Below are 23,832 nucleotides of genomic sequence, written 5' to 3'. Positions count from 1 at the left end.
TTGCCCTACGGCCCCAGCCCTCTGCCCCTGTGAGCCCAGCTTCAGTTAGTATCTCCACCGCCCCTGCCACCGCATCTCAGCCTGAGCCCGACGTGAACGACCGGTGGTGGTTTTCTCTTGAGAGGTGGTCGCAGCGGTCATACTGAACCTCTCCTCAGCCTGTGCTGCGGCTGCATTAAATGGCTCCAGGCTTTGGGGAAGAGAAGGGAAGGTGTCAGCTGGTGCCGGGCCCCCCGCCCCAGACTGGCTGCCTTGCTGCTCGTCAGAGCTCTGCCCGCCCTTTCCCCCTTGTCCTTGCTCCAGATGGGAGCTGTGGGAGGGCCGGGAGCCCCTCGACGGCCCGCGGAGCAGGGGAGAAAGAGCCAAGGCCGGGGCGCACCCAGCTCTCTCCTGGCCCGCAGAGCCGGTGACCAAGGGGTGAGTCGGCACCTTGGGAAGGACCCCGGCGCTGGGCCCCACTGTCGCTCACTGACGTTTGTCGGGCCCCCGGCCTGCGCCCGAGGCTGGAGGGGTCCTGGGGCTGTAGCTGGGGTCACTGACTCTGCGAAGTCTTTAAAGGGGGATTTAAGGGAGCTGAGGAGCTCGCGCGCACTCAGAGACGTGCCTGGCGCTGGGAGGAGACGGGCCGAGGGGCCGCTGTCCCGCGTGAGCCGCGTCCCGAGTGTGTGCGCGGGGGCGTTGCCCGGGTGTGGGACACATGGCCCTGGCACCACGGCTGTCTCTTCACGGGTGAACGCACGTGCTTACGGGCCGTATGGATGCCATGCAGTGGGGGGCACAGTGCCCGGGAGCCCGGCTGGCAGCAGACCTCCCCGAGGGGGTCTGGTTCTTGTCTCCCAGCCCCGCTCATCGGCCACGGAGTCCAGCGTCTTTTCTCTCCACTGGAGACTTTCTAAAGCTGTAATGTATGCAAACGCTCCGGTCCAGAAGCTCTCGGGAGTGACAGAGAGTGGCACAGACTGTCGCCCTACATGCTCCCTATGCAGCGAAAGTACATGGACCCTTGACCGCCGCGGAGCGGGGGACACCTGTGCCCCGCACCGTCAGAAATCTGCGTGTCATCCTGCGTGTCATCCTGGACTCCCCGAAAACATAAGCAGCCAATGGGTCACTGCATCCCTACCGCAAAGGGAGGCTTTTCTATTCACTGCTGTCTTCCTGACACACGGCACGGCCGTGAGGACGCAGCCCCGAGGTTGGCAGCTTCGTGGGGTGTGGACCGGAGTATTGACAGCCAGACTGAGGGCCGGAAAGTCTTCTCATCTTGTTGAAAGGGAACCCAGGGAGGTTAAGTGACTTGCCCTGAAACACACAGCCTCTTAGCAGCAGAGCCAAAAATAGAAACCAAATTCCCTAACTCTTAATCCTGTAAGTGGCTGTGTATGATCATCTTCTGTGTTTGGCTGAGGGCCTTTTCATATGTGTTAATAGACCAAAAGCACTTTGGGGGCTCCCTTCCATGTTTGTAGGGTCGCTTTCTTGCTATGGAGACTGTCACCAATCAAAATACTTTACTGAGAACTATGGGAGCCACTCTTAGCATTATTTTTCTTTCTTTGATTTTTTTGGTTTTTTTATTAAGTAACCTGTACGCCCGACGTGGGGCTTGAACTCACCCCGAGATCAAGAGTCATATGCTCTTCTGACGGACCCATCCCCGCGCGCCTGGATTATCGTTTTTGATAACAGCCTTATTGATCTGTAATTCACATGGCACACACTTCAGTAGGGTGGACTGTAGTATGCTCACAGACTGACCCACTATCCAGGGTCAGGACATTTTCATCAGCCCCAAACAAAACCCAGTACCCCCTGCAGTCGCTACCATCCCCCCCCCCACTCCCCCCCCCCACCCCAGCGCTGGAAACCACTCTTTCCTGTCTCTGTGGACTTGCCTGCTGTGGGCTTTACACATAAATGGAGCCACACAAAATGGGGTCTTTTTTTTTTTTTTTAAGGTATCTATCTATTTATTTATTAAGATTTTACTTATTCAGGGGCGCCTGGGTGGCTCAGTTGGTTGGGCGACTGCCTTCGGCTCAGGTCATGATCCTGGAGTCCCGGGATCGAGTCCCGCATCGGGCTCCCTGCTCGGCGGGGAGTCTGCTTCTCCCTCTGACCCTCCCCCCTCTCATGCTCTATCTCATTCTCTCTCTCAAATAAATAAATAAAATCTTAAAAAAGAAAAAAAAAAAGATTTTACTTATTCAGTTGAGAGAGACAGAGAGAGCACAAGCACTCTCCCTGCTGAGCAGGACCCTGGGATCATGACCTGAGCCACAGGCAGATACCCAACCGTCTGAGCCACCCAGGCAGCCCTAGATTTTTATTTGAGAGAGAGAGCGTGAGAGAGAGAGCACAAGAGCAGGGAGAGGGAGAAGCAGACTCCCCGCCGAGCAGGGAGCCGGATGCGGGGCTCGATCCCAGGACCCCGAGATCATGACCTGAGCCGAAGGCAGACGCTTAACCGACTGAGCCACCCAGGCGTGCCAACATGTGGCCTTTTGATGGGCTTCTTTCACTTAGCATGTTTTCCAGGTTCATCTGGTGTTCTAGCGTGTGTCCATGCTTCATACGCGTTCATTGCCAAATAATATCCCGTCATGTGGATAGAGCACATTTATGCATCCACCGGTTGATGGACATTTGGGTTTTCGCTGCTCTCGGGCGGCAGTGACTAATGCGGCGGTGAGTGCTGCATGTATGGATTGTGGTGCATACGTATGTTTTCAGTTCTCCTGGGCATCTACTTGCTGCATCACGTGATAACTCTCGGTCCTACATTTTGAGGAACTGCCACACTGTTTCCCAAAGTGGCTGCGCCATCTTACATTCCACCAGCGGTACACAAGGGCTCCGAGATCCCCACCTCCTCCCGGAGCTTGTCCGTGCCCGCGTCCTTGTGACAGTAGCCGTCTTAGTGGCCGTGATGTGGGCTCTTGTGTGGTTTGGGTTTGAATTTCCCTCGTGACTAATGATGTCCACCTTTTCGTGTGCTTATTGGCCACTGTATATCCTCAGAGAGATGTCTATTCAGATCCTTTGCCCATTTTTTAATTAATTGGTTTGTCTTTTTATTGTTATTTTGTCCTTAAGGAGTCCTTTTTATATTCTGGATACGAGTCCCTTATCTGATACATAATTTAAAACGTTTTCTCTCATTATGTGGGTTGTCTTTTCACTTTCTTGTTGGTGTCCTTCGAAGCACAAAAGTTTTAAATTTTGAGGAAATTCAACTTATGTGGTTTTTTTTCTTTTGTGGTTTATGCTTTTGGTGTCCTTTGTAAGGAACCATTGCTTGATCCAAGGTAATGAAGATTTACTTCTGTGCTTTAAGATTTCCATGGTTTTAGGGGGCGGGGCAAAAAAGATTCTATGATTTTAGCCCTTACAGTTTTAGGTCTGTGATCCATTTTGAGTTAAAATTTTATATGGTACAAGGTAGGGATCCAACTTCATTCCTTTGCATGTGGATACTCAGTTGTCCCAGCACCATTTGTTGAAAAGACTTGAATGCCTTGGTACTCTTGTCAAAAATCAATTGACCACAAATTAAAGAGTTGATTTTTGGATTCTCCATTCTAGTCCATTGATCCAGATGTCTGTCATGCCACTCTCACACTGTCTTGATTACTGTCGCTTTGCAGTTAAGTTTTGAAATCAGGAAGTGTGAGTCCTCCACCGTTGTTCTTCTCTTTTGAGATTGTTTGTTTCTCCTGGATCCCTTGCATTTCCATATGATGTTTAGGATAAACTTGTCAATTTCTGCAAAAAATGCCCAATGGGATTTTGACAGAAGTGCACCGAATCTGTAGATACTAACAATATTAAGTCTTCTGATCCATGAACATGGGAAATCTGTCCATGTACTTAGGTCTTTAACTTGTTCCAACAATGTTTCTAGTTTTCGGTGTCCCGGTCTGACACTTTTGTAGTTAAATGTGTTCTTTTGGCTGCTACTGTAAATGGGATTGTTTTCTTAATTTCATTTTTGGATTAGTCATTGTCGTACATAGATACAGGGTTGGGTTTTGTTCATTAATCTTGCATTCTTTTTTTTTTTTTTTAAGATTTTATTTATTTATTTGACAGAGGCACAGCGAGAGAGGGAACACAAGCAGGGGGAGTGGGAGAGGGAGAAGCGGGCTCCCTGCTGCAGGACTGGATCCCAGGACCCTGAGATCATGGCCCTAGCCGAAGGCAGACGCTTATAGACTGAGTCACCCAGGCGCCCCTAATCTTGCATTCTGCAACCTTGCTGAACTCAATTGATTTGTTCTCGCAGATTTTCAGTAGATTTCTTAGGATTTTTCTGTGCACATGCTGATGTCATGTGCAAACAGAGATAGTTCTACTTCTTCTTTTCCTACCCAGATGCCTTTTATTCCTTTTTCTTTCCTGATGATGCTGAGTAGAACCGCCGGTATAACATTGAATAGAAGTGCCAAGAGTCGACAGCTTCGTCTTACTCTCAGATTATTTAAAGAAGAGCACATCTCCACGTGGTCCTATTCTTGAGAAGCTCAATCGCACAGTCTCCATTGTGAGGTTAATACGTGAAACCGAGGTTGGCATTCATGGGTGGGACAGCTTGGGATGGGCTAGGGTAGCTGGGGAAGACTTCCTGAAACAGGATTTGGCTCGGACAGGAACAGGTCATCGTTGGGCGGGGTCGGCGCGGTGTGAGTTGAGTCTGTGGGGCTGGAGGGGCTGTGGGGCTGCTACAGGAGGCAGTAGTTCATCACCGTTCTGCAGAGGCCCACACCCCACCCACCTGTCAGTACCCCCTGAAGTGCACAGTTTCTCAAAGTGGGTCCATCGGCCGGCCCACAGTAGAATCACCCGGGGAAGACGATGGGGGGATCTGTCCCTCACCCCAGACCTGCGTGCTGCCTCGGAATCCCGGGAGCCAGATCCCAGGAGCGTCTTCCCGAGTGATCCTCGTGTATCCTGAGGACATCTCTTCCCCAGCTTTTCGACCTCACTCAGGCCCCCAGTCCCGCGTAGCCGATGATCTTCCCGCCGATGTGGTCCGTGAAGTCAAGGCCTCGTCTTCCTCCTTGGCCTCAACAGACCAGTCCCTCCTGTCCTCTCCCTCCTCCCGTTAGTTGTCTGTAGCCTTGTTCCCGTCCCTTCCCACCTCCCCGCATCCGGCTGGACAGGAACCCGGCAGCTGATGAAAGAGTTCGAGCAGCTGGAGGAAGAGCTGGAGGATGCTTCCAGCACATTGTCACGGCGCTGGGCCTGCATGCAGAGAGCCACCGAGCACGCGGACAGGCACATGTCCGAAGGGCTCATGCGAAGCCGGAGCTGTGCATAAATCTGTGCATTTGAACGGGGCCTTCTGGACCGCCGGTGCACGGACGGGAGAAACCAGACACGCCCCGAATCGCTACCATAACCCCACAGGGGACGCAGTTTATGTTCAGGCTAAGAAGTCAATTCGGCAGGAGTCCTCCGTCTCCTAGCTTTTTGTCTTCCCTTCCACGGGCAGGGGAGACCTTCCTGTTTTGGAAACCCTCTGTCTAACCCCACTGCCCCATCATCTGATTCCCCTCCACTCAGCCTGGCTTCCCCAGAGGCCGCTGTGCCCGTGGGCCCCACTTCCTCCCCGACGAGGCCCTTCCAGCCCCACCCCGGCTGCAGTCTCCTGGGGCCAGTGGTGCTCTCCTCCGTGCAGGTGGTGCTCTCCTCCATGCTGTCTGTCCTGCTGTCTGACCTGCTGTCCAGCATGCAGCACAGGGCTGTTTCCAAGAGGCCAGCTCCTGTGTTCTTCCTTCACTGGACGTCTGTCTCCTGTGTCCACTCTCAGTCTGCCTCCAGACCCTCGTTTCTAACCGCCTGACGTCCCCTAACATCGCAAACGCAACGTCCCGACCAAACTGCCGTCCCCCACCGGGCCCCCCTCGCTCTCACTTTCCTGGTGCTAGCTGACCGCCGACTCAGCCTGTAGAGCCCGGCTCCGTCCGCACTGTCTCCTCCAGGAGCCCACCCGACGTGCCCCACCTGCTTCAGTCTGTCCCCGAAGCCACGAAATGGACCTTCCACCCAGTCCCAGCCCCTCTGTGTGTGTGTGAGCAGGACAAGGCCCCAAACACTTAAATATTTGCTCAGGACACAGCTGATGCCCAAGACCTCCTAGAAGGCTACTCTCCAGGGCCTCCCACTCTGCTTGGCAGCCTCTCGATGCCTCGAGGGCCTTCACTCGCTCTTTCAGCATAAAATCCTGTACCGCCACCTGTCTGCATTGGGGTACTTGGCCTGTAAATCTCAAGGTCCGTCCTGGATCTTCCATGTTTCTCATGTATCGTTGAGCTCTGTTTGCGCCTAATTGAGTTGTCACCCAGTTGGCGCTCGATAAATGTTTACCAGGTAAATGAAAGAAGAGAAAGTTGCCTTACAGATTTCCCTGGATTAGGGCCTAGGCAGGCCCAGTATGGGTGTAGACACTCACTCAGAAAATATTTATTGGTTGGTTAACGATGGGGCAACTTTGAATACCAGCCTGAGGTGTTGGGACTCCTCTGTGAGCCCAGGGGCCAGGCCGGCTCTGGGCACAAGAGGAAGGTCAGGAAGGTGACCTCAGGCCATGGACAGAGGCATGGTAAGGCATGAGCTGGGAGCGGGGACGCCCCGGGATTGAGAGGAAGACAAACGGGGCCATCTGGAGGGAAGAAGGGACGGGCAACAGGTGTGGAAATGGTCCATGTTCTGTGCAGGGGGCCGGGCACCACAACGCCCGTCACAGGCCAGGTCTCGGCTTCGTTCTCTGGAAAGCCCTTCCCAGGAGGTGCGCCGTGCCATCCTGGTTTGCAGGTCAGGAGAGCTGAGCCCGGAGATTGCGTCTGACCCCAAGGATTGCTTTCTTCCCCCAGCATCTCCCACACATCTGAGGAGGAGGCGGGTTCGGATCTGAGATCAGAGAATTAAACCGTCCGTCCTTCCCTGTTAGGTGAGGAGCGCCCCAAAATTCACAACCACAAGTCCCTGTTCCGAGGCGGACGGACACATCTGTGTCCGTCCGCCTCGGAAAGAGCGGAGTAGACGTAAGAAAGGACTGCCCAACAGGCCGGGCTCAGAGGCCCCCGAGAGGCTGAGCCTTTTTGGGGGGGCTAGGTGCCTGCAGGCAGACGAGAACCGGGTCCAGGCTCCCAGCCGCTCCCATCGGTCCCTGTGCAGTGACACTTTCTCCCTTCCCTGCGGGGCCTACTGTTTTGTTAGACCTGATCAAGGTGGTTTTGTCGTCGGCGTGTTTTTGTTGGATAATTTCAGCTGGAGCTTGGCCAGGTCAGCCCAGTGCCCTGGGGAGCACGCGGAGGGAGCCCCTCGGCACCTTCCCTCACGGCTTCCCCAGAGCAGGTGTGGGCTGTTCTCGGGCTACTGCGTGCCGGGCCCGGGCTGGGTGCTGGACACGCTGCTGAGCAGGGAGGGTTCCGGCCCTTTCTTCCGGGAGTTTCCAGGCGAGGAAAGTCACGGTCTTGGTGCGCGGTGGTGCGCGCTCTGAGGGGATGTACAGGGAGGGCGCTGCGTGTCCAGGCCTTCAGGTCCCCTTGCCGGGAAAGCGAGGACAGTGGGGCGTCCAGTGCGGACGCCCTGCAGAAGCCTCGGGCTGGCGTCTCCCCGCCATCCGGCCCGTCCAGGTTAGGTTTCGCTGCTGGTGGCCATGGAGGAGCGGTCAAGGGTTCTTTTGTTCTCCAGAAAGCCTATGCTGGGTTTCAGAATCGGGGAGAAAGGAGTTTCAGGTTATATGCTTTTCAGACCAGCTCAGAGGCCCAGGTGCCTCCTGGGGAGAGTGTTCTGGGTGGTGTCACCCCCGCCTGCCAGGCCTGCAGGTGGCCGAGGGGTGGGTGGCCTCCCCGCGGCCGTGCCGGCTGCTCTTGGTCCCGCAGGCAGTGAGCCTCTGGAGGCTTTGTCTGAGCCCTTCGAGCCTCTCCTCCTGGCACCGCCTGGCTCCAGAAAGCCCCCTGCCCCTCCCAGCGGCCATCTCTGTCCCCTGCTCTCCCGCCCTGGGGCTCAGGACAACCTCAGAAAAGTGAAGAAGCGGGAAAGGGACAGGAGGAGGGGCTTCTGGATTTCCAGTCCCCTGCTAGCTTCCTTCTCCCTGCTTTTAAAAAATCGTAGGGGCACCTGAGTGGCTCAGTCGTTGGGTGTCTGCCTTCGGCTCAGGTCATAATCCCAGGGTCCTGGGATCGAGCCCCGCATCGGGCTCCCTGCTCGGCGGGGAGCCTGCTTCTCCCTCTCCCACTCCCCTTGCTTGTGTTCTTTCTCTCTCCCTGTGTTTCTCTCAAATACACAAAATTTTTCTAAAAATAAAAAAATATTTTACTGAACACATGCACTCTGTGCCAGGCACCGTCTCAAGCTCTTGATGGGCGTTGCCTCGTTTACAGGTGACCCCAGCTCCAGAGGCGCACGCTCGGAGGCCGCAGACGCTCAGTTTGTCACTGCCTGTGGGCTCCCACCGCTGTCATCTCTCCCCTTCTTCGGACTTTTCCTGTAGAGCAGGACCTCTGAGCCAATCCGCGAAAACCACAGCTGGGTCTGCGGTCCCCCGAAGCCCCCTCTAATACACCCATGCTCACTCATCTGACCGGATACTTCTCTCCCCGCTCTGTTCTGAAGTCCCGACACTTGTTCTTTCCCCCTCCCCGCAGGACCCCGCTGGAATCTTCGAGCTGGTGGAAGTGGTCGGCAATGGAACGTACGGACAGGTGTACAAGGTCAGGCTCTAATGGGGCAGGAGTGGGAGGCCCCTCCATGGGGCCCTCGGGACGGGTGGCAGGGGCAGGCCCTAGGTCTGGGGCTGTGGGCGGTGACGGGGGCTGGGAGAGGGGAGGGAGGGCCTGGGAGAGGCAAGGAGGGTGAAAATAGTGGAAGGAAGGTCAGGAAGTGGGGTGTTTTTGCTGGCCAGTGCGTGGAGTCTCCATGAGTCCCGGGTGCAGCAGGAGGAGGTCTGGATCCGGGCGGGGTGTGGGCAGGGGCACAGGAGGGCAGTGGCGAGAGTGTGCATGCGTGCTCACGTGTGTATCCATGTGCGTGCATGTGTGTATCTGCGTGTGCACGTGTGTATCTTTGCGTATCTGCGTGTGCGTGTGTCCATGTGCATGTATGCGTGAGTCTGTGTGCATGTGTGTAGCTGTGCACGTGTGCATCCGTGTGCGTATCTGTGCGCGTGCGCGTCTGTCGGGGCTCACCCGAGAACGCAAAGCAGAGCTCAGGCCACGAGCACAGCTCTGGCTTTTCTTCCAAGACCGCAGCGAGGCCCAGCCTTGGCGCCGGCCGAGCCCCAGGACCTGTCGCAGAGGGGAGGTGGTGTTCTCGAGCTCCTGGGCCGGCCTGCAGCGGGTCTGGAGCCAGAGCTCTGGCCTTCTCCTCCGGGCCGCCCCGGACCGTTGCCTGTCGCTTTGGCCTGGCCCACCCAGCCCGACCACGGGTCCCACTAGGAGGGGGAGGCGGCATGTTAGATGTTCCCCAGAGCTGGGGCCTCCAGGGCGCACACCCGCCTTCTGTGTCTCCTGACACGATGCTAGGCCTTTCCACCAGTCTCTGCATCTCAGGGGCATTTCCTGGGTCACTGGGACCACCCTGTAAGCTTTGGGGAAAGGTGCACCCCTCCCCCATTCCCCCATTGCTAGCCTGGTCGTTGCCGTGGAAATAGTAGCCCTGTGTTCTGCTTCTCTGGGCTCGGGGTCTTGGATGACTGCTGAGGACAAGAATGATCCGTGGGCTGCCCCCCCCCCCCTTCCCCAGGAAGCCTGAACTCCCTGGTCCAAGGCTGGGATGGCTCCTGGAGGAATGTCAGAGGGAGGAGGGGGGAGGAGGGAGAATGGCAGGGACATACTCTAGAAGTTACTTCCCATTAGTGCCGGGGATGGGCCATCGACAGGCCGGTCAGCCTTCTGGGTTTCCCCGAGTTCCCTAAAATCCCAACTCTGTCTATTCTTTCCTGCCAAAAATAATAAAAAGCTTTGGAGGGGGTGATTCTGGGAAAGGCTTCCTGGCAGGGGGAGGGGCGCATGAGGCAGTGGGCATAGAAGGTGTCGGAGAGGCAGAGCCCCTCCCCCGGCCTCCCCCAGCTCTATCCAAGGCTGGAGAGAACCTTTCACTCCCTGCTCTATTTTTCAAACTGTGGGAAGTCCAGAGCAGAGGTGAATCTCCCTCGCCTCCCTAAGCTGTTTTAGGGGAGGAGACCCTTCATCTTGATCCAGCTTAGCGCTTGGAGTCCAGGCTCCATAGTGCTTCTTGGAGGCCTCTGCCTTCCCCTGTGACTGACCCATTAATGAAGTGTCCAGTCACCACGGAGACACTTCCTAAGACAGAAAACAGCCAGAAGGCGTGGCCTGTCCCAGAATCACACCGTCCCTGGACGCAGACTCAGAGCCTCCACGCCCGGCTTTCTGTCCCACAGGGTCGGCACGTCAAGACTGGGCAGCTGGCTGCCATCAAGGTCATGGATGTCACGGAGGTAGGGAGCCATGGGGGCAGACGGCGGGCTGGCACCGAGGCGGGCTGGGGGCTCTCGGGCTCAGCCCTCCCATTCTCCTAGGACGAGGAGGAGGAGATCAAACAGGAGATCAACATGCTGAAGAAATACTCTCACCACCGCAACATCGCCACCTACTACGGGGCCTTCATAAAGAAGAGCCCCCCTGGGAATGACGACCAGCTCTGGGTGAGATGCCCCCCCCCCCCCAGCCCTCGCTGTCTCCAGGCTCACCCACAAGCCAGCCTCGGCCCCCAGCCCTCCCTTAGTCTACAAGACTCCGTGCCTCCCGATCCAGAGTGCCTCCTGACTCACGCGCTGCGGTCTCTTGTCCTCTGAGCGTCTGGGGGGCCCTGGGGTCCTGGGGGTTTGCCCACACCTGTGTCCTCACCAGGAGCTTACACTGTGTGTGGCCCACTCTTCCTAAGTGGTGAGCATCGTCACCGAGCCAGGGCTGGGGCAGGAGGTGAGTCCGTCAGTCCTGCCTTCACGCACAGCTCCGGGGGAAGCCACGGCCCCAAATACCGTGTGCAGAGGCAGGACTCGGACCCTCCGGGCAGAGCACAAGCCCTTCTGGATGATTCCTCTAATCAGAGCTCGATGTGGCTCCTTTGGGCCTCCCCCAAATTCCCTCCTGGCCCAGAACATTCCTGAGAGTCTTTGCCCTCTGGGGCCTGGGCCCATTCCCCAGCCTTGACCTTCCTGCTCTGCAGCCCGGCCCCGGGAGAGTGCCAGGGAGCACGTTGGTGGGCTTGGGGCTCATGCTGGGTCTCCCCTCCCGCTGTTGCCAGACAGGTACTTACTGATCGCCTTGTGTGTACTTTGCACAGATGGGCCGAGTCACGTCCCCATTTCCAAGGCGCTCGCACACACAGACTGTGCCCTAAGCAAGGGCGGCACAACTTCCCCCGGGGCTTACCTGCCGGCTGTGTGTAGTGGGAGAGCCTGAGGACCAGAGGCTAGGCGCTGGCCGGGGCGCCCCCTGCTGGCTGCACTGGACACCCCGCCCCCGGGGCGGAGAGGCCAGGGCCCACACGGGCGGCGTGCAGATGCCCTTTTGCACGTACGAGTGTACACATTCCCTCCTGGCCTTTCTCTGCGTTGGATGTGGGCTTTTGGAAAACGTGCAGTGAGACTCCGTCACAGCCCTCCCGATCCCAGGGCGTCGTGCTGGGGTCTGCCCAGGACCCCTCCCGCAGTTCGCTGCTTGGTCTCCCGCAGGCCTGGAGAATCTTTCTGAGCCCCGTCTTGCCTCTGGGCCAGGGCTTGGCCGACCTTTCCTTGGCCGTGAAGGCCGGGCAGCAGGTGTCTGGGGCTCTGTGGACCCTGCAGTCTGTCCCGGCTTCTCATCGCAGCTGCTGGGCCCTGAAACAGGCACAGGAAGTGCGCCCATGAACGGGGACGGGAGTGTCGCTGGGCCCCCGGAAGCCTTTAGTTAGGACACTCAAACTTGAATTTTATAGGATTCTCAGTGTGATTGTTTTCAGCCATTTATAAATGTAAAGACCAGGCCTCGCTCACCGGCCAAAGTTTGCCAACCCGCGCTCCGGGATGGCAGTTGTGGTTTCGGGCCGTGGTCCCCACGGGGCCCTGACAAAAACCCCGGGCCCGTCCCCAAGGAGGACACGTGCATGCACCTCATTCTGTCTAGTTTCCAGGGTTCCTTGGGCTCCTCCTTAGGACCCAGACCGTCTCCCTCAGCGCCGCCCGCCCTGTCTTTCCCGACTGCATGGCCTTCTGCTTTGCGGCTCACCCCGCTGTGGTCCCAAGGCCTCTGGCCCTCCTTCCAGGGGGCGGCAGGGGAAGGAGGCCCTGCCTGACGGTTGCTTCCCCCCGCCCCCCACACCCCGTGCCTCCCTGGGCCCGTAGCTGGTGATGGAGTTCTGTGGTGCTGGTTCCGTGACAGACCTGGTAAAGAACACGAAAGGGAACGCTCTGAAGGAGGACTGTATCGCCTACATCTGCAGGGAGATTCTCCGGGTGAGCACCGGCCTCTCCCTGGACACGGACCCTCCCTGCCCCGGGGAGGCCCCAGGCGGGTCGGGGATGGGAGACCGAGGCCGGCCCTGGAGAACACTCTGGCAGCTGGGGGGTGGGGACAGGCACCTCTGCCGCTTCACTCCCCCCTGCAGCTGCTGGGCCTTTCCGAGGACGCTCCCCACTGACACGCAGCCTGCGCTTGGGCTCCGGCGTGGGGAGGGGCTGCCCCATCCCCCCCCCTGCTCACTCACCTCCCCGCCCACCCTCCCGCTGCAGGGTCTGGCCCATCTCCATGCCCACAAGGTGATCCATCGGGACATCAAGGGGCAGAACGTGCTGCTGACGGAGAACGCCGAGGTCAAGCTAGGTACGCCCGTCCCCTCGCGGCAGATGGGGCTCTCTGACCTGCAGGACAGAGTGAGAGGCTGGGAGTCTTGCTCCCGCCCTTCCCCCTCTCCTCCCCTGCGAGCCCCCCCCCCCCCCCCGCTGGAAATCAGTCCCGAAGTTCCCTCCCCCCCCCACCTCTGTGTCCCAGGTGCTGTGCAGGTCCCTCCAGCCTGTCCCTTGGCCCTTTCACATTGGTTTTCCCCCAAGATGCGGGGGGGGAGGTGGATGGGGTGGCAGAGGGTCCGGGAATGTCTGCAGAGGCCGGGACCTCCACTGCCCCTGGGGCACGCACCTGCCAGCACAAGACCCTCCATGATAACCCCTCCCTCCGTGTTTTCCCAGTGGATTTTGGGGTGAGTGCTCAGCTGGACCGCACTGTGGGCAGGCGGAACACTTTCATCGGGACCCCCTACTGGATGGCCCCGGAGGTCATCGCCTGTGACGAGAACCCCGATGCCACCTACGATTACAGGGTACGGGGCGGGAGGCAGGGCGCGCGGAGGCAGCCAAGGGCGGGATGGGGATGGGGTGGTGGGTAGACTGAAGACACCGGAGGCCCAGATGGGCCGGGTGACACAGCGAAGGTGTGGTGGTGTGCTGGCAGTGAGGGGTGGGGTCGGCTGGAGCCCAGGAAGTGGCTCTGAAGAGTCCGAGATGGTGGGGGCAGAGGGCCCTCAGGAACATGCTCCGTCCCTCCTCCTCTCCCCTCTGCAGAGTGACATTTGGTCTCTAGGAATCACAGCCATCGAGATGGCAGAGGGGGCCCCCCGTAAGTGTGGAGCGGGGAGTGGAGGGAGCCCCAGAGGGGCTGTGGGGAGGGGGGCCATGGGGGGGTCATGGTGGGAGGGGCTCCTTGAGGCTCTCGGGGGCCAGGAGAGGGACTCATGGTGTCCCCCCCTCATGTGCCAGCTCTGTGTGACATGCATCCCATGCGAGCCCTCTTCCTCATCCCCCGGAACCCACCCCCCAGACTCAAGTCCAAGAAATGGTAGGTCATTGGACCAGGCCCCCCACCTTCACCCCTGTGTCCAGTGCGGGGGTGCACCACAGAGGGGTGGGGGCTGGGGCTGGGGCTGGGATGCGGAGAAGACCCAAGGGAAACCCAGGTGGCTCTTGGACGGATGATTCCCCTCTCCCACCTCTGACCCCCCCCCCCCTTGCGAGGGGCCCTCCCAGCGTGAGCCCCCTTCCCTTCCAGGTCTAAGAAGTTCACCGACTTCATTGACACGTGTCTCATCAAGACCTACCTGAGCCGCCCGCCCACGGAGCAGCTGCTCAAGTTCCCGTTCATCCGCGACCAGCCCACGGAGCGGCAGGTCCGCATCCAGCTCAAGGACCACATCGACCGCTCCCGGAAGAAGCGAGGCGAGAAAGGTCAGCGGGCCAGCAGGGAGGTCCTCCTCGGCAGCCCCGCTCCCCGCTCTGGGGCCTAGTCCTCCCGGGCGGGGGAGCCCTTCTCCCCAAACTTTCAGCCCCAGGGGAATTTGTCCTCGTCCACGCCCCGCCCTCCACCCCCCCCCCCCGATCCCAGGCAACCTCCCCCACCCAGGGCCACCCTGTTACAGCCTGACAGGGGCTCCATGGTGAGCGGGTGCGGGCGTACGTGCGCGGCGGTTGGCCACGGCCTGCCCGCTGTGGGGTCTGGTCCCCCGCTCTGCCCGCTCTGCCCGGGCCCACGTTCCAAGGAGGCCGGCGGGGGCAGGTGCGCGGCCCTCCCCGCGGACCGCATTGGTCAGCCCCATGGAAGGTTCCCGGCCCGGGGTGGGGTCTGGGGCGCCGGGTGAAGGAACAGTGGTGGGCTTCCCCCTGCAGAGGAGACGGAGTACGAGTACAGCGGCAGCGAGGAGGAGGACGACAGCCACGGGGAGGAAGGCGAGCCCAGGTGGGCCACAGCCCCGGCCACGGCCGCTGGTCTGCGGTGGGCGGGGGTGGGGGTGGGGGGGTGCAGAGCCCGGCGTAGGGGCAGCGGTGCTCCCTGCGGTGGGGGCGGGGGCCAGAGCCCCAGCTCGGGGGCAGCCGTGCTCCCTGCCGTGGGGGCCGCCGGCCTGCGGTGGGGGGCGGTGGGGGTTACAGCGGTGGAGCCCACACAGCCGCGGCGGGGGCTGGAGGAGCGGTGGGGGATGGGGGGCGGCCCACCGAGGGCTGCCGGCCCTGAGCCCCGCGCACGCGCTGACCCCCGCGCCGTCCGCCGGCCCCAGCTCCATCATGAACGTGCCCGGGGAGTCGACGCTGCGCCGGGAGTTCCTGCGGCTGCAGCAGGAGAACAAGAGCAACTCGGAGGCGCTGAAGCAGCAGCTGCAGCAGCAGCAGCAGCGCGACCCCGAGGCGCACATCAAGCACCTCCTGCACCAGCGCCAGCGCCGCATCGAGGAGCAGAAGGAGGAGCGGCGGCGCGTGGAGGAGGTGGGGCGGCCCCCGGGCGAGGCGGGGGGGGAGCTCCGCGGCCCCGCAGAGCGGTGCGCAAAGGCGCGCTGCCCCCGCCGGCGCCGGCCGTGCGTGCGGGGCGGCCCCGCGTGCGGGGGGGCGGCGCCCGCAGAGTGGACGCCTTCCGCACGGGCAGGCTGGTCCCGCCCCTCGCGTGCGCGGAGCCGCCGCCGCGTCCGTCCCGCGGCATCTGCGGCGTCCGGGGCGGAAGCCGTGTCTGCAGACCCTCCTGCGCCTTCTGGTTGCGGGGCTTCCATTTGCTGGAGAGCAGTCTGGAGGTGGGGGGAGAAATACCTCTTAATTAATAGTCTTACTTTTAAACAGAGCTTTTAAGTCGCCAACTTAAAAGGCGCGCGTCTGTAGACAGCGTGCTTAGATGCGTTTATTCTGCGGGAGGGACCTGGTGAGGAGGGAGAAGGTGTAAATACGGCCTTCGGCGGGGGGGCTTTGTTGAAGCAATGACACGATTTCAGAGTTCGCGGCGAGCCGGACTTAACAAGAAAGTCGTCCAAGTCCTAGGAGACACCCGTCTGCTGCCCCGCAAAGCAGCCCCTGCCCCTGCTGAGCCGCGCACGGCGGGCGGGGGGGGGCGCGCAGATGCCCGGCAGCGGGCGGACGGACGCAGCGCCGCGCGTGCCACGGCGTCCCCCTCGCGGGGACGGGCAGGGCACTCGGGGCTCCGGGCTGCAGGGGCCCCTCCGCCGCCCCCAGTTTGGACACACTCGCCTGGCCCCGGCGCTTCTGCGCGGGCGCCTGCCGCCCCCTTGTGGCCAGAGGCTGTCCGTGCGGCCCACCCCGCGCCGCTGGCGGCGGGGATGGGGGCGAGCGCCAGGGGCTGGGCGCCTAGCCGTCGGGCACCGTGCCGCCGTGGCTTGGCTTGCTTGGTGGAGGAGCGGACAGAGGAGGCGGCCCCCAGGGGCAGCAGGCCCCCGCAGCCGTTCCCCGCCGCCCCTCCCCGGCAGCGCCGGGGAGAAGGCCTGCCCGCACCGTCCAGTCGGGGTCCCCTTGCCAGCGGGCGCCGGAGGCCGGCCGGGCACCCCTTCCGGGGCCGCGTGTCCGGGCCGGGCCTGAAGAGCACCTCCTCGCACCCACAGCAACAGCGGCGGGAGCGGGAGCAGCGGAAGCTGCAGGAGAAGGAGCAGCAGAGGCTCGGGGACATGCAGGCCCTGCGGCGGGAGGAGGAGCGACGGCAGGCCGAGCGCGAGCAGGTACAGCGCCCCCAGCGCACACCGGACTCACCCCTTCCCTGCCCGGCCTCCCCTCTGCTCCTGCTGCCCGCCTGCCTGCGCCCGGCGCCCTCCCCCGGCTTTCCCGTCCCCCGGCTTCCTCCTATCTTTTCCAGCTTCACTCTCTCTCTGTTTTCTCCCACCCTTCAACCCGCGCCCTGGCTCCTGCCCTCCTCCTGTCTCTGTGCCTTCATTCCCCATCTCTCTGCCCCGTCCTCCACTCCCCACCCCTGCACCTTCCCTCCCGGGACCCCCACCCTGGCTTCCTCCTCATCGCCTGCCCTCCCGGGGCTCATCCCACCCCATCTGCCCTCTCTCTGATTCTGCCCGCTCTCCTCCTCATCCTCACCCCACCGATCCCGTCCTCCAACGCCGCCGCCCCCCCCGCCCTCTGCCCCCCCCGCCCCCCAGGAGTATATACGTCACAGGCTGGAGGAGGAGCAGCGGCAGCTCGAGATCCTCCAGCAACAGTTGCTCCAAGAACAGGCCCTGCTGCTGGTAACGGGGCCCCGGCTTCCTCTGGGAAGGAGCGGACGCAGAGCCTCTGTGCCGCAAAGGGACGGGGACACTTCGGGAAGGGGACCCGGCCAGGCGACCTCCGGGCGGCTGGAGCCAGGGCCTGCCTGCCTCCGCTCGGGGCCGCGCTGAGCCCGCTCTCCCCACCCTTGGGCCCAGGAGTACAAGCGGAAGCAGCTGGAGGAGCAGCGGCAGTCGGAGCGGCTCCAGAGGCAGCTGCAGCAGGAGCACGCCTACCTCAAGTCCCTCCAGCAGCAGCAGGGCCTGCCCGGGGACCGGAAGGCCCTGTACCACTACGGCCGGGCCGCCGGGCCCGCCGACAAGCCGGCCTGGGCCCGCGAGGTACTGGCCGCCGCCCCCGCGGGCCTGGGGGCGGGAGCCGGGGGAGGGGCGGGGCTGTGGGGGCGGGAAGCCAAGCCGCCGCTCGGCCCTCTCGTGCCGCAGGTCGAGGAGAGGACGAGGATGAACAAGCAGCAGAACTCCCCCTTGGCCAAGACCAAGCCCAGCAGCGCAGGGCCCGAGCCCCCCCTCCCCCAGGCCGCCCCAGGGCCCCCGGGCCCCCTTTCCCAGACTCCTCCTATGCAGAGGCCGGTGGAGCCCCAGGAGGGACCGCACAAGGTGAGCCTCTCCCCGGTCCCGTGTGAACGCGCACACGCGGGAGCCTCCCTCTGCAGGGCTGTGGCACAGCCGTGCGCTCGCACGCACTCACACGAGCACACGCACGCACATGCACACACACAATACATGCACGCACACTTGCACGCAAGGCATGCACACACGCACGCACACTATACACGCACGCACACGTGCACACACGTATGCACACCTGCACGCGATGCATGCACACACGCACACGCACAGTACGTGCAGACACGCACACGTGCACACATGCACACACAATACATGCACGCACACTTGCACGCGATGCATGCACACAATACACGCACGCACACGTGCACACACGTATGCACACCTGCACGTGATGCATGCGCACACATTTAGGCACATGATACATGCACAGACGCACGCACACGCGGGAGCCTCTCTCTGCATGCCTTTGGCACAGCCATGTGCTCGCACGCACTCACACGAGCACACACGTACGCACATCTGCACGCGATGCATGCGCGCATGCACGCACAGTATGTGCAGACACGCGCACGCACATGCACACACATACGCACACGCACGCACATAATACATACACACGTTCACACAACACGTGCACACGTACGCACACCTGCATGTGATGCATGCGCACACATTTAGGCACACGATATATGCACAGACGCACGCACACGCGGGAGCCTCCCTCTGCATGCCTGTGGCACAGCCGTGCACTCACGCACACACGCACACGTGCATACATACACAGCATATGCGCACGCACAAGTACACGCACACACAATACATGCACGCACTCGCACGCATGTACGCACACACCCCTCAGCCGGGGGTCACGGATCTCAGGGTGTGGGGGCAAAGGCAGCCACCTGCCTGCCGTGCATGAGTCTGGTCCTGTCCCACCTGTTCTGGGGCTTCCAGAACCCTCTTCTCCGACGGACAGTTGGAAGCCAGAGGCTTTCCTCACCCCCTCCTCCCAGAGCGGGCAGCCCACCCTCCCTGGTCTTTCCCTGCAGAGCCTGGTGGCGCACCGGGTCCCACTGAAGCCATATGCAGCGCCTGTGCCCCGATCCCAGTCCCTGCAGGACCAGCCCACCCGAAACCTGGCTGCCTTCCCAGCCTCCCGTGAGCCTGACCCCGCCGTCCCCACGCCCACTGCCACGCCCGGCGCCCGAGGAGCCGTCATCCGCCAGAATTCAGATCCCACCTCCGAAGGGCCCGGCCCCAGCCCGAACCCCCCAGCCTGGGTCCGGCCCGATCCTGAGGCCCCACCCAAGGTAAGGGCCTTGCCTCAGAACCAGGAAAGAGGAGAGAAACAGGAAGGAAAAGGAGGAGTTGCGGGGGGGTGGGCAAGGTGGAGATGGGGTTCTGGGCTGGAAGGGAAGAGACGGGCCGGGTACCTGCCCTGGGCCCTGTCCCACGAGCTTACAGGCCAGAGGGCGGGCTGCCTGCTCCGGGACTGCGTCCCTGCTCCGGGGGCCCAGTGAGGGAACGGAAGCATGCCCAGGGCTTTTGGGGAGCCCCAGGGGGGCAGACTTGCTGGGCTGGAGTCCCAGCTTTGTGACAGTGGAAAATCCGCGAGCTTCCCTAACCTCGGTTTGCGGGTCCGCGGAAGCCGGGGAGAACACCTGTTGGGGCCGAGGCGAGGATGCATTTGAGGGGCGGCCAGCAGGGCGCTGGCACCATGCGCTGACCCCCCCCGCTTCAGGTGCCTCAGAGGACCTCCTCCATCGCCGCCGCCCTCAACACCAGCGGGGCCGGAGGGGCCCGGCCCACTCAGGCTGTCCGTGCCAGGTAGCCCCCCCGGGGGGGGGTGGTTTGCATGGTGGCCCCGGGGTGGGGGGCGGGGAGGGCTGGGGGGGCACAGGAGAGGTTGCCAGGTTACCCACTTAGGAGTGGGCAAGCCCCACCCCGGTCACCTCAGCGCCCCCTGCCCCGCCCCCCGGCACCCCTGTGCTCCCTCCACAGACCTCGCAGCAACTCCGCCTGGCAAATCTATCTGCAAAGGCGGGCAGAGCGGGGCACCCCCAAGCCTCCAGGGCCCCCCGCTCAGCCCCCTGGCCCGCCCAACGCCTGTAGGTAATGGAGTTGCCCCCCCCCACTCACTCCCGCCCTCGCTTCTGCCACAGGCTTCCCCCCCACCCCTGGTGGCGGCCCCCTCTGTGCCGCAGCTCCATGCTGGAGGGGGGGCACCTGTCCTCCTGACCTGCCTCTGCCCTCCCACAGCAACCCCGACCTCAGGAGGAGCGACCCTGGCTGGGAGCGCCCGGAAGGCGCCCTCCCCTCTCACGGGCACCTGCCGCAGGCTGGCTCACTGGAGCGGAACCGCGTGGGAGGTGCGGCGCGCCCCCTCTGCGGCCTGCGGGCTGGACTGTCCGATGCACCCTGCCCCGGGGGCCGGGCGGGCGGGCAGGGGCCCCAGCTGGCGGTGGGTCACCGAGGGTGAGGTGTCCGTGACCTCCCTTCTCCCACCCTGCCTGATCCAGCCTCCTCCAAACTGGGTAACTCCCCAGTGCTCTCTCCCGGGCACAAGGCCAAGCCTGAGGACCACCGCTCCCGGCCAGGCCGGCCCGCAGTAAGTCATCGGAGGCAGCTGTGGCCCCGTCTGCTCCCGGGGGGTGGGGGGGCTTGGGGCCTCGGAGCCCCCAGGAGCCCGGGCCGGGCCCTCTGTAACCCGGTGCTCAGGGGCCGCAGGCCGCGCTTCTCAGCTACTGACCTTTCTTCACCTCTCTCCTACTCCTCCCGGCTGCCCTTGCACCCCTGCGGCCCCTCCCAGAGCTATAAGCGCGCCATCGGTGAGGTCAGTACGGCCTGCTTGGGGGCCCCCTGTTGCCTGCTCCTTCTCCTCCGGCTCCCTTTGCTCCCGCCCCCTCCCTCCCCACTCTCCCCTCCTCACGTGCCGCCCCCCTCCGCAGGATTTCGTGCTGTTGAAAGAGCGAGCCCTGGACGAGGCCCCGCGGCCTCCCAAGAAGGCCATGGACTACTCGTCGTCCAGCGAGGAGGTGGAGAGCAGCGAAGATGAGGAGGAAAGCAACGGCGAGCCATCCGAGGGGAGCAGAGACACCCCCGGGGCCCGGTATGGGGCGCCCTGGGGGAGGCCAGGCTCCCCCTTTCCTAGGTTGGGGGACCCTGGCTACCACTGCCGGTCAGGCCCCCCTCCCCTTTTCTAGAGAACGGGGTCTGGGCTGGCGTCCCCATGTCGCCTGCTGCCGTGGCAGCTGAGGGTGGGCTGCCCCCTGGGCGCCAGCAGGCGGACCCCCCCCACCCCCGGGCAGGGCAGTGTGAGTGGAGGGGAGGGCACTGGGCCTCCCTCTCTGTCTGCTCCCTGCCACGGGCAGGACCTGGGGGCTGACGACAGTCCTCCCTCCCGTGGCAGTGACGGGGACACTGACAGCGTCCGCACCATGGTGGTCCACGACGTGGAGGAGATAGCTGGGACCCAGACCCCCTATGGGGGCGGCACCATGGTGGTCCAGCGCGTGAGTGGACCCGCCCCGCCCCGCCCCGCCCGGTTGCGAGCGCCTGCCGTGCCCCCTCCTCCGCCCGGCACTGGCGCCCTCCCCTCTGTCCCTCAGACCCCCGAAGAGGAGCGCAGCCTGCTGCACGCGGACAGCAACGGCTACACCAACCTCCCCGACGTAGTCCAGCCCAGCCACTCGCCCACCGAGAGCGGCAAAGGTCACAGCCCCCCCTCGAAGGACGGAGGCGGCGATGTACGTGGGCACAGGCAGCCCCGGAGCCGGAGCGGTGCGGCGGCGGGCGGGGGTGCTGGGGGGCCCTGCCGCAGGGGGGCGCCCGGGTCGCGCGGGTTTGCCTGACCGCAGCGCCCCCCCCCAGCAGTACCAGTCTCGCGGGCTGGTGAAGGCCCCTGGCAAGAGCTCATTCACGATGTTTGTGGACCTAGGCATCTACCAGCCTGGAGGCAGTGGGGACACCATCCCCATCACAGGTGAGGACGGGAGGCCGGGCGGGGCGCGAGGCCCCGGGGAGGGTGCAGGCGGCCGAGGCCTCCACTTGGGCCCGAGCGCCTGCGGGGGGACAGAGGCAGCGGGGGCGCCTGAGGCCCCGTTGGCCCCCAGGAAAGATGCTGCGAGCAGCCCGGGCACCCGAGGGACAGGACGGGGATTTTGCCAGGCCTCCTGCCCTATTTCCACCCTTCCCAGCACTGCCTCCTTTGTCTACCCCTCCCTGGTCCTGCTGAGGCCTCAGAGGAGGCACCCCCACCCCGCCAAATCCAGGGGTGCGATGAGGAGGGACGGGGGAGGGGGCTGCAGCCCTCCTCCTCCTTCCCCTCCCGCTCTCCTCTTTCCGGCAGCCCTGGTTGGGGGGGAGGGCAGCCGGCTGGACCAGCTCCAGTACGACGTGCGGAAAGGCTCCGTGGTCAACGTGAACCCCACCAACACCCGTGCCCACAGCGAGACGCCCGAGATTCGGAAGTACAAGAAGCGCTTCAACTCCGAGATCCTCTGCGCGGCCCTGTGGGGTGAGCCGGGGCGGGGGGAGCGGGGGGAGCGGGCTGCGGCGCGGCCCTGCGCTCCGGCTCGGGCGAGGCCGGGCTGCCGGTGACCGCGCTCCGGCTTCCGCTTCCGCTGCAGGCGTCAACTTGCTGGTGGGCACGGAGAACGGCCTGATGCTGCTGGACCGGAGCGGGCAGGGCAAGGTGTACGGGCTCATCGGGCGGCGGCGCTTCCAGCAGATGGACGTGCTGGAAGGGCTCAACCTGCTCATCACCATCTCAGGCACGCGGGGCGCACGCGGGGTGGGGACCCCCGGGCTCCCTGTCGCCACCTGCAGGCCCGGGGGGGGGGGCTCCCGTGGCGGCCCCCATGGGGTGCGGACGAGCGAGGGCGGCGGGCGCTGGACCCCCGGTGAGGGCTGTGTGTCCGCCCTCAGGGAAAAGGAATAAACTGCGGGTCTATTACCTGTCTTGGCTCCGGAACAAGATTCTGCACAATGACCCAGAAGTGGAGAAGAAGCAGGGCTGGACCACCGTGGGGGACATGGAGGGCTGCGGGCACTACCGCGTGGGTGAGGAGGTCACCGCGGAGGGGCTGAGGAGGAGACGGGAGACCCGGGGGTCTGGGCTGCGTGGCTGGGGCTGGGCGACTGGAGGCGGGGGCGCGCCCGGTGACGCGCCGGCGGGACCCTCTCCTTCCCTGCCCCCCAGTGAAATACGAGCGCATTAAGTTCCTGGTCATCGCCCTCAAGAGCTCCGTGGAGGTGTACGCCTGGGCGCCCAAGCCCTACCACAAGTTCATGGCCTTCAAGGTAGCCCCGGCGCGGCCCCCCCCCGCCCGGCACCCCCGGCCACCGCGGCCACGGCCCCTGAGCCCCTGTCCCCTCCGCAGTCCTTCGCCGACCTCCCTCACCGCCCCCTGCTGGTCGACCTGACAGTGGAAGAGGGTCAGCGGCTCAAGGTCATTTACGGCTCCAGCGCGGGCTTCCACGCCGTGGACGTGGACTCGGGAAACAGCTACGACGTCTACATCCCCGTGCACGTAAGCGGGCGGGGCCGCGGGCGGCCGCCAGACCCCGGGCTCCGGGGGCGCGGCCTACAGCCCGCCCTTGCTCCCCAGATCCAGAGCCAGATCACGCCGCACGCCATCATCTTCCTCCCCAACACGGACGGCATGGAGATGCTGCTTTGCTACGAGGACGAGGGCGTCTACGTCAACACCTACGGGCGGATCATCAAGGACGTGGTGCTGCAGTGGGGAGAGATGCCCACCTCCGTGGGTGAGTGAGGCGCCCGCCCCGCGCCCCCAGCCCCCCGGGCCGGAGCTGCAGCCCGCTCACTGCCCTCACCCCCTTCGCCCCCAGCCTACATCTGCTCCAACCAGATCATGGGCTGGGGCGAGAAAGCCATTGAGATCCGCTCGGTGGAGACGGGCCACCTGGACGGCGTCTTCATGCACAAGCGGGCGCAGAGGCTCAAGTTCCTGTGCGAGCGGAACGACAAGGTGGGAGCCCCTTGTCCTGGCCCGGGCTGGCCGTGGGGTCTTCCTGGAGGGGGTCCTGGGGGCACAGCCTGCAGCGCAGCCTGCCCTTCCCTGGCCTTCAGTTTCTGGGAGCCCCCCTGCTCCCCAGACTCCTTCCCGTGGTCGCCGGCTGCCTCTCCCCACGCATCTCGGACTACGTTCTGCAGTTTCTAGCTGTCCCCCCTCCTGCTCCCAGTTAACCGAGACGCCCCCC

General features: G+C 63.2%; 1 protein-coding gene and 1 long non-coding RNA gene across 20 annotated transcripts in view; one reads left to right on the top strand and one right to left on the bottom strand.

Annotated features, from left to right (window-relative positions):
* The window catches only part of MINK1 (misshapen like kinase 1), a 43,342-nt gene that overhangs the window by 18,598 nt on the left and 912 nt on the right, over positions 1–23,832 (top strand). Inside the window, exons 2-33 of one of the 19 annotated variants that reach the window (XM_045889952.3) lie at positions 8,655–8,720; positions 10,409–10,465; positions 10,547–10,672; positions 12,353–12,463; positions 12,740–12,830; positions 13,193–13,323; positions 13,565–13,619; positions 13,760–13,838; positions 14,049–14,224; positions 14,663–14,732; positions 15,049–15,253; positions 16,369–16,482; positions 16,912–16,998; positions 17,176–17,358; positions 17,461–17,634; positions 18,657–18,917; positions 19,349–19,434; positions 19,609–19,719; positions 19,867–19,976; positions 20,127–20,215; positions 20,417–20,440; positions 20,556–20,716; positions 21,017–21,119; positions 21,216–21,353; positions 21,481–21,589; positions 21,956–22,123; positions 22,236–22,379; positions 22,534–22,668; positions 22,808–22,908; positions 22,989–23,138; positions 23,217–23,376; positions 23,461–23,600. In XM_045889952.3, the coding sequence (XP_045745908.1) occupies positions 8,655–8,720; positions 10,409–10,465; positions 10,547–10,672; positions 12,353–12,463; positions 12,740–12,830; positions 13,193–13,323; positions 13,565–13,619; positions 13,760–13,838; positions 14,049–14,224; positions 14,663–14,732; positions 15,049–15,253; positions 16,369–16,482; positions 16,912–16,998; positions 17,176–17,358; positions 17,461–17,634; positions 18,657–18,917; positions 19,349–19,434; positions 19,609–19,719; positions 19,867–19,976; positions 20,127–20,215; positions 20,417–20,440; positions 20,556–20,716; positions 21,017–21,119; positions 21,216–21,353; positions 21,481–21,589; positions 21,956–22,123; positions 22,236–22,379; positions 22,534–22,668; positions 22,808–22,908; positions 22,989–23,138; positions 23,217–23,376; positions 23,461–23,600 (3,915 nt within the window). Of the gene's footprint in view, positions 1–8,654; positions 8,721–10,408; positions 10,466–10,546; positions 10,673–12,352; positions 12,464–12,739; positions 12,831–13,192; positions 13,324–13,564; positions 13,620–13,759; positions 13,839–14,048; positions 14,225–14,662; positions 14,733–15,048; positions 15,254–16,368; positions 16,483–16,911; positions 16,999–17,175; positions 17,359–17,460; positions 17,635–18,656; positions 18,918–19,348; positions 19,435–19,608; positions 19,720–19,866; positions 19,977–20,126; positions 20,216–20,416; positions 20,441–20,555; positions 20,717–21,016; positions 21,120–21,215; positions 21,388–21,477; positions 21,590–21,955; positions 22,124–22,235; positions 22,380–22,533; positions 22,669–22,807; positions 22,909–22,988; positions 23,377–23,460; positions 23,601–23,832 lie in introns of those variants that run through there. The other 18 variants (XM_045889951.3, XM_045889950.3, XM_045889946.3 and 15 more) reach the window with 18 other exon arrangements.
* Positions 6,045–12,358, bottom strand: LOC135362961 (uncharacterized). The gene is made up of 3 exons (XR_010408516.1): positions 10,799–12,358; positions 8,327–10,542; positions 6,045–7,708 (listed from the first exon to the last, which is right to left on the bottom strand). It is a non-coding gene; the product is annotated as an uncharacterized LOC135362961 (long non-coding RNA).

The sequence above is a fragment of the Mirounga angustirostris genome, unplaced genomic scaffold, assembly GCF_029215605.1.
Source record: "Mirounga angustirostris isolate CCGP_5_RB_7025 unplaced genomic scaffold, mMirAng1.0.hap1 SCAF_17, whole genome shotgun sequence".
NCBI lineage: Eukaryota > Metazoa > Chordata > Mammalia > Carnivora > Phocidae > Mirounga > Mirounga angustirostris.
The sequence above is the reverse complement of the archived record's forward strand: the minus strand, read 5'-3'. Positions and strand labels throughout refer to the sequence as shown.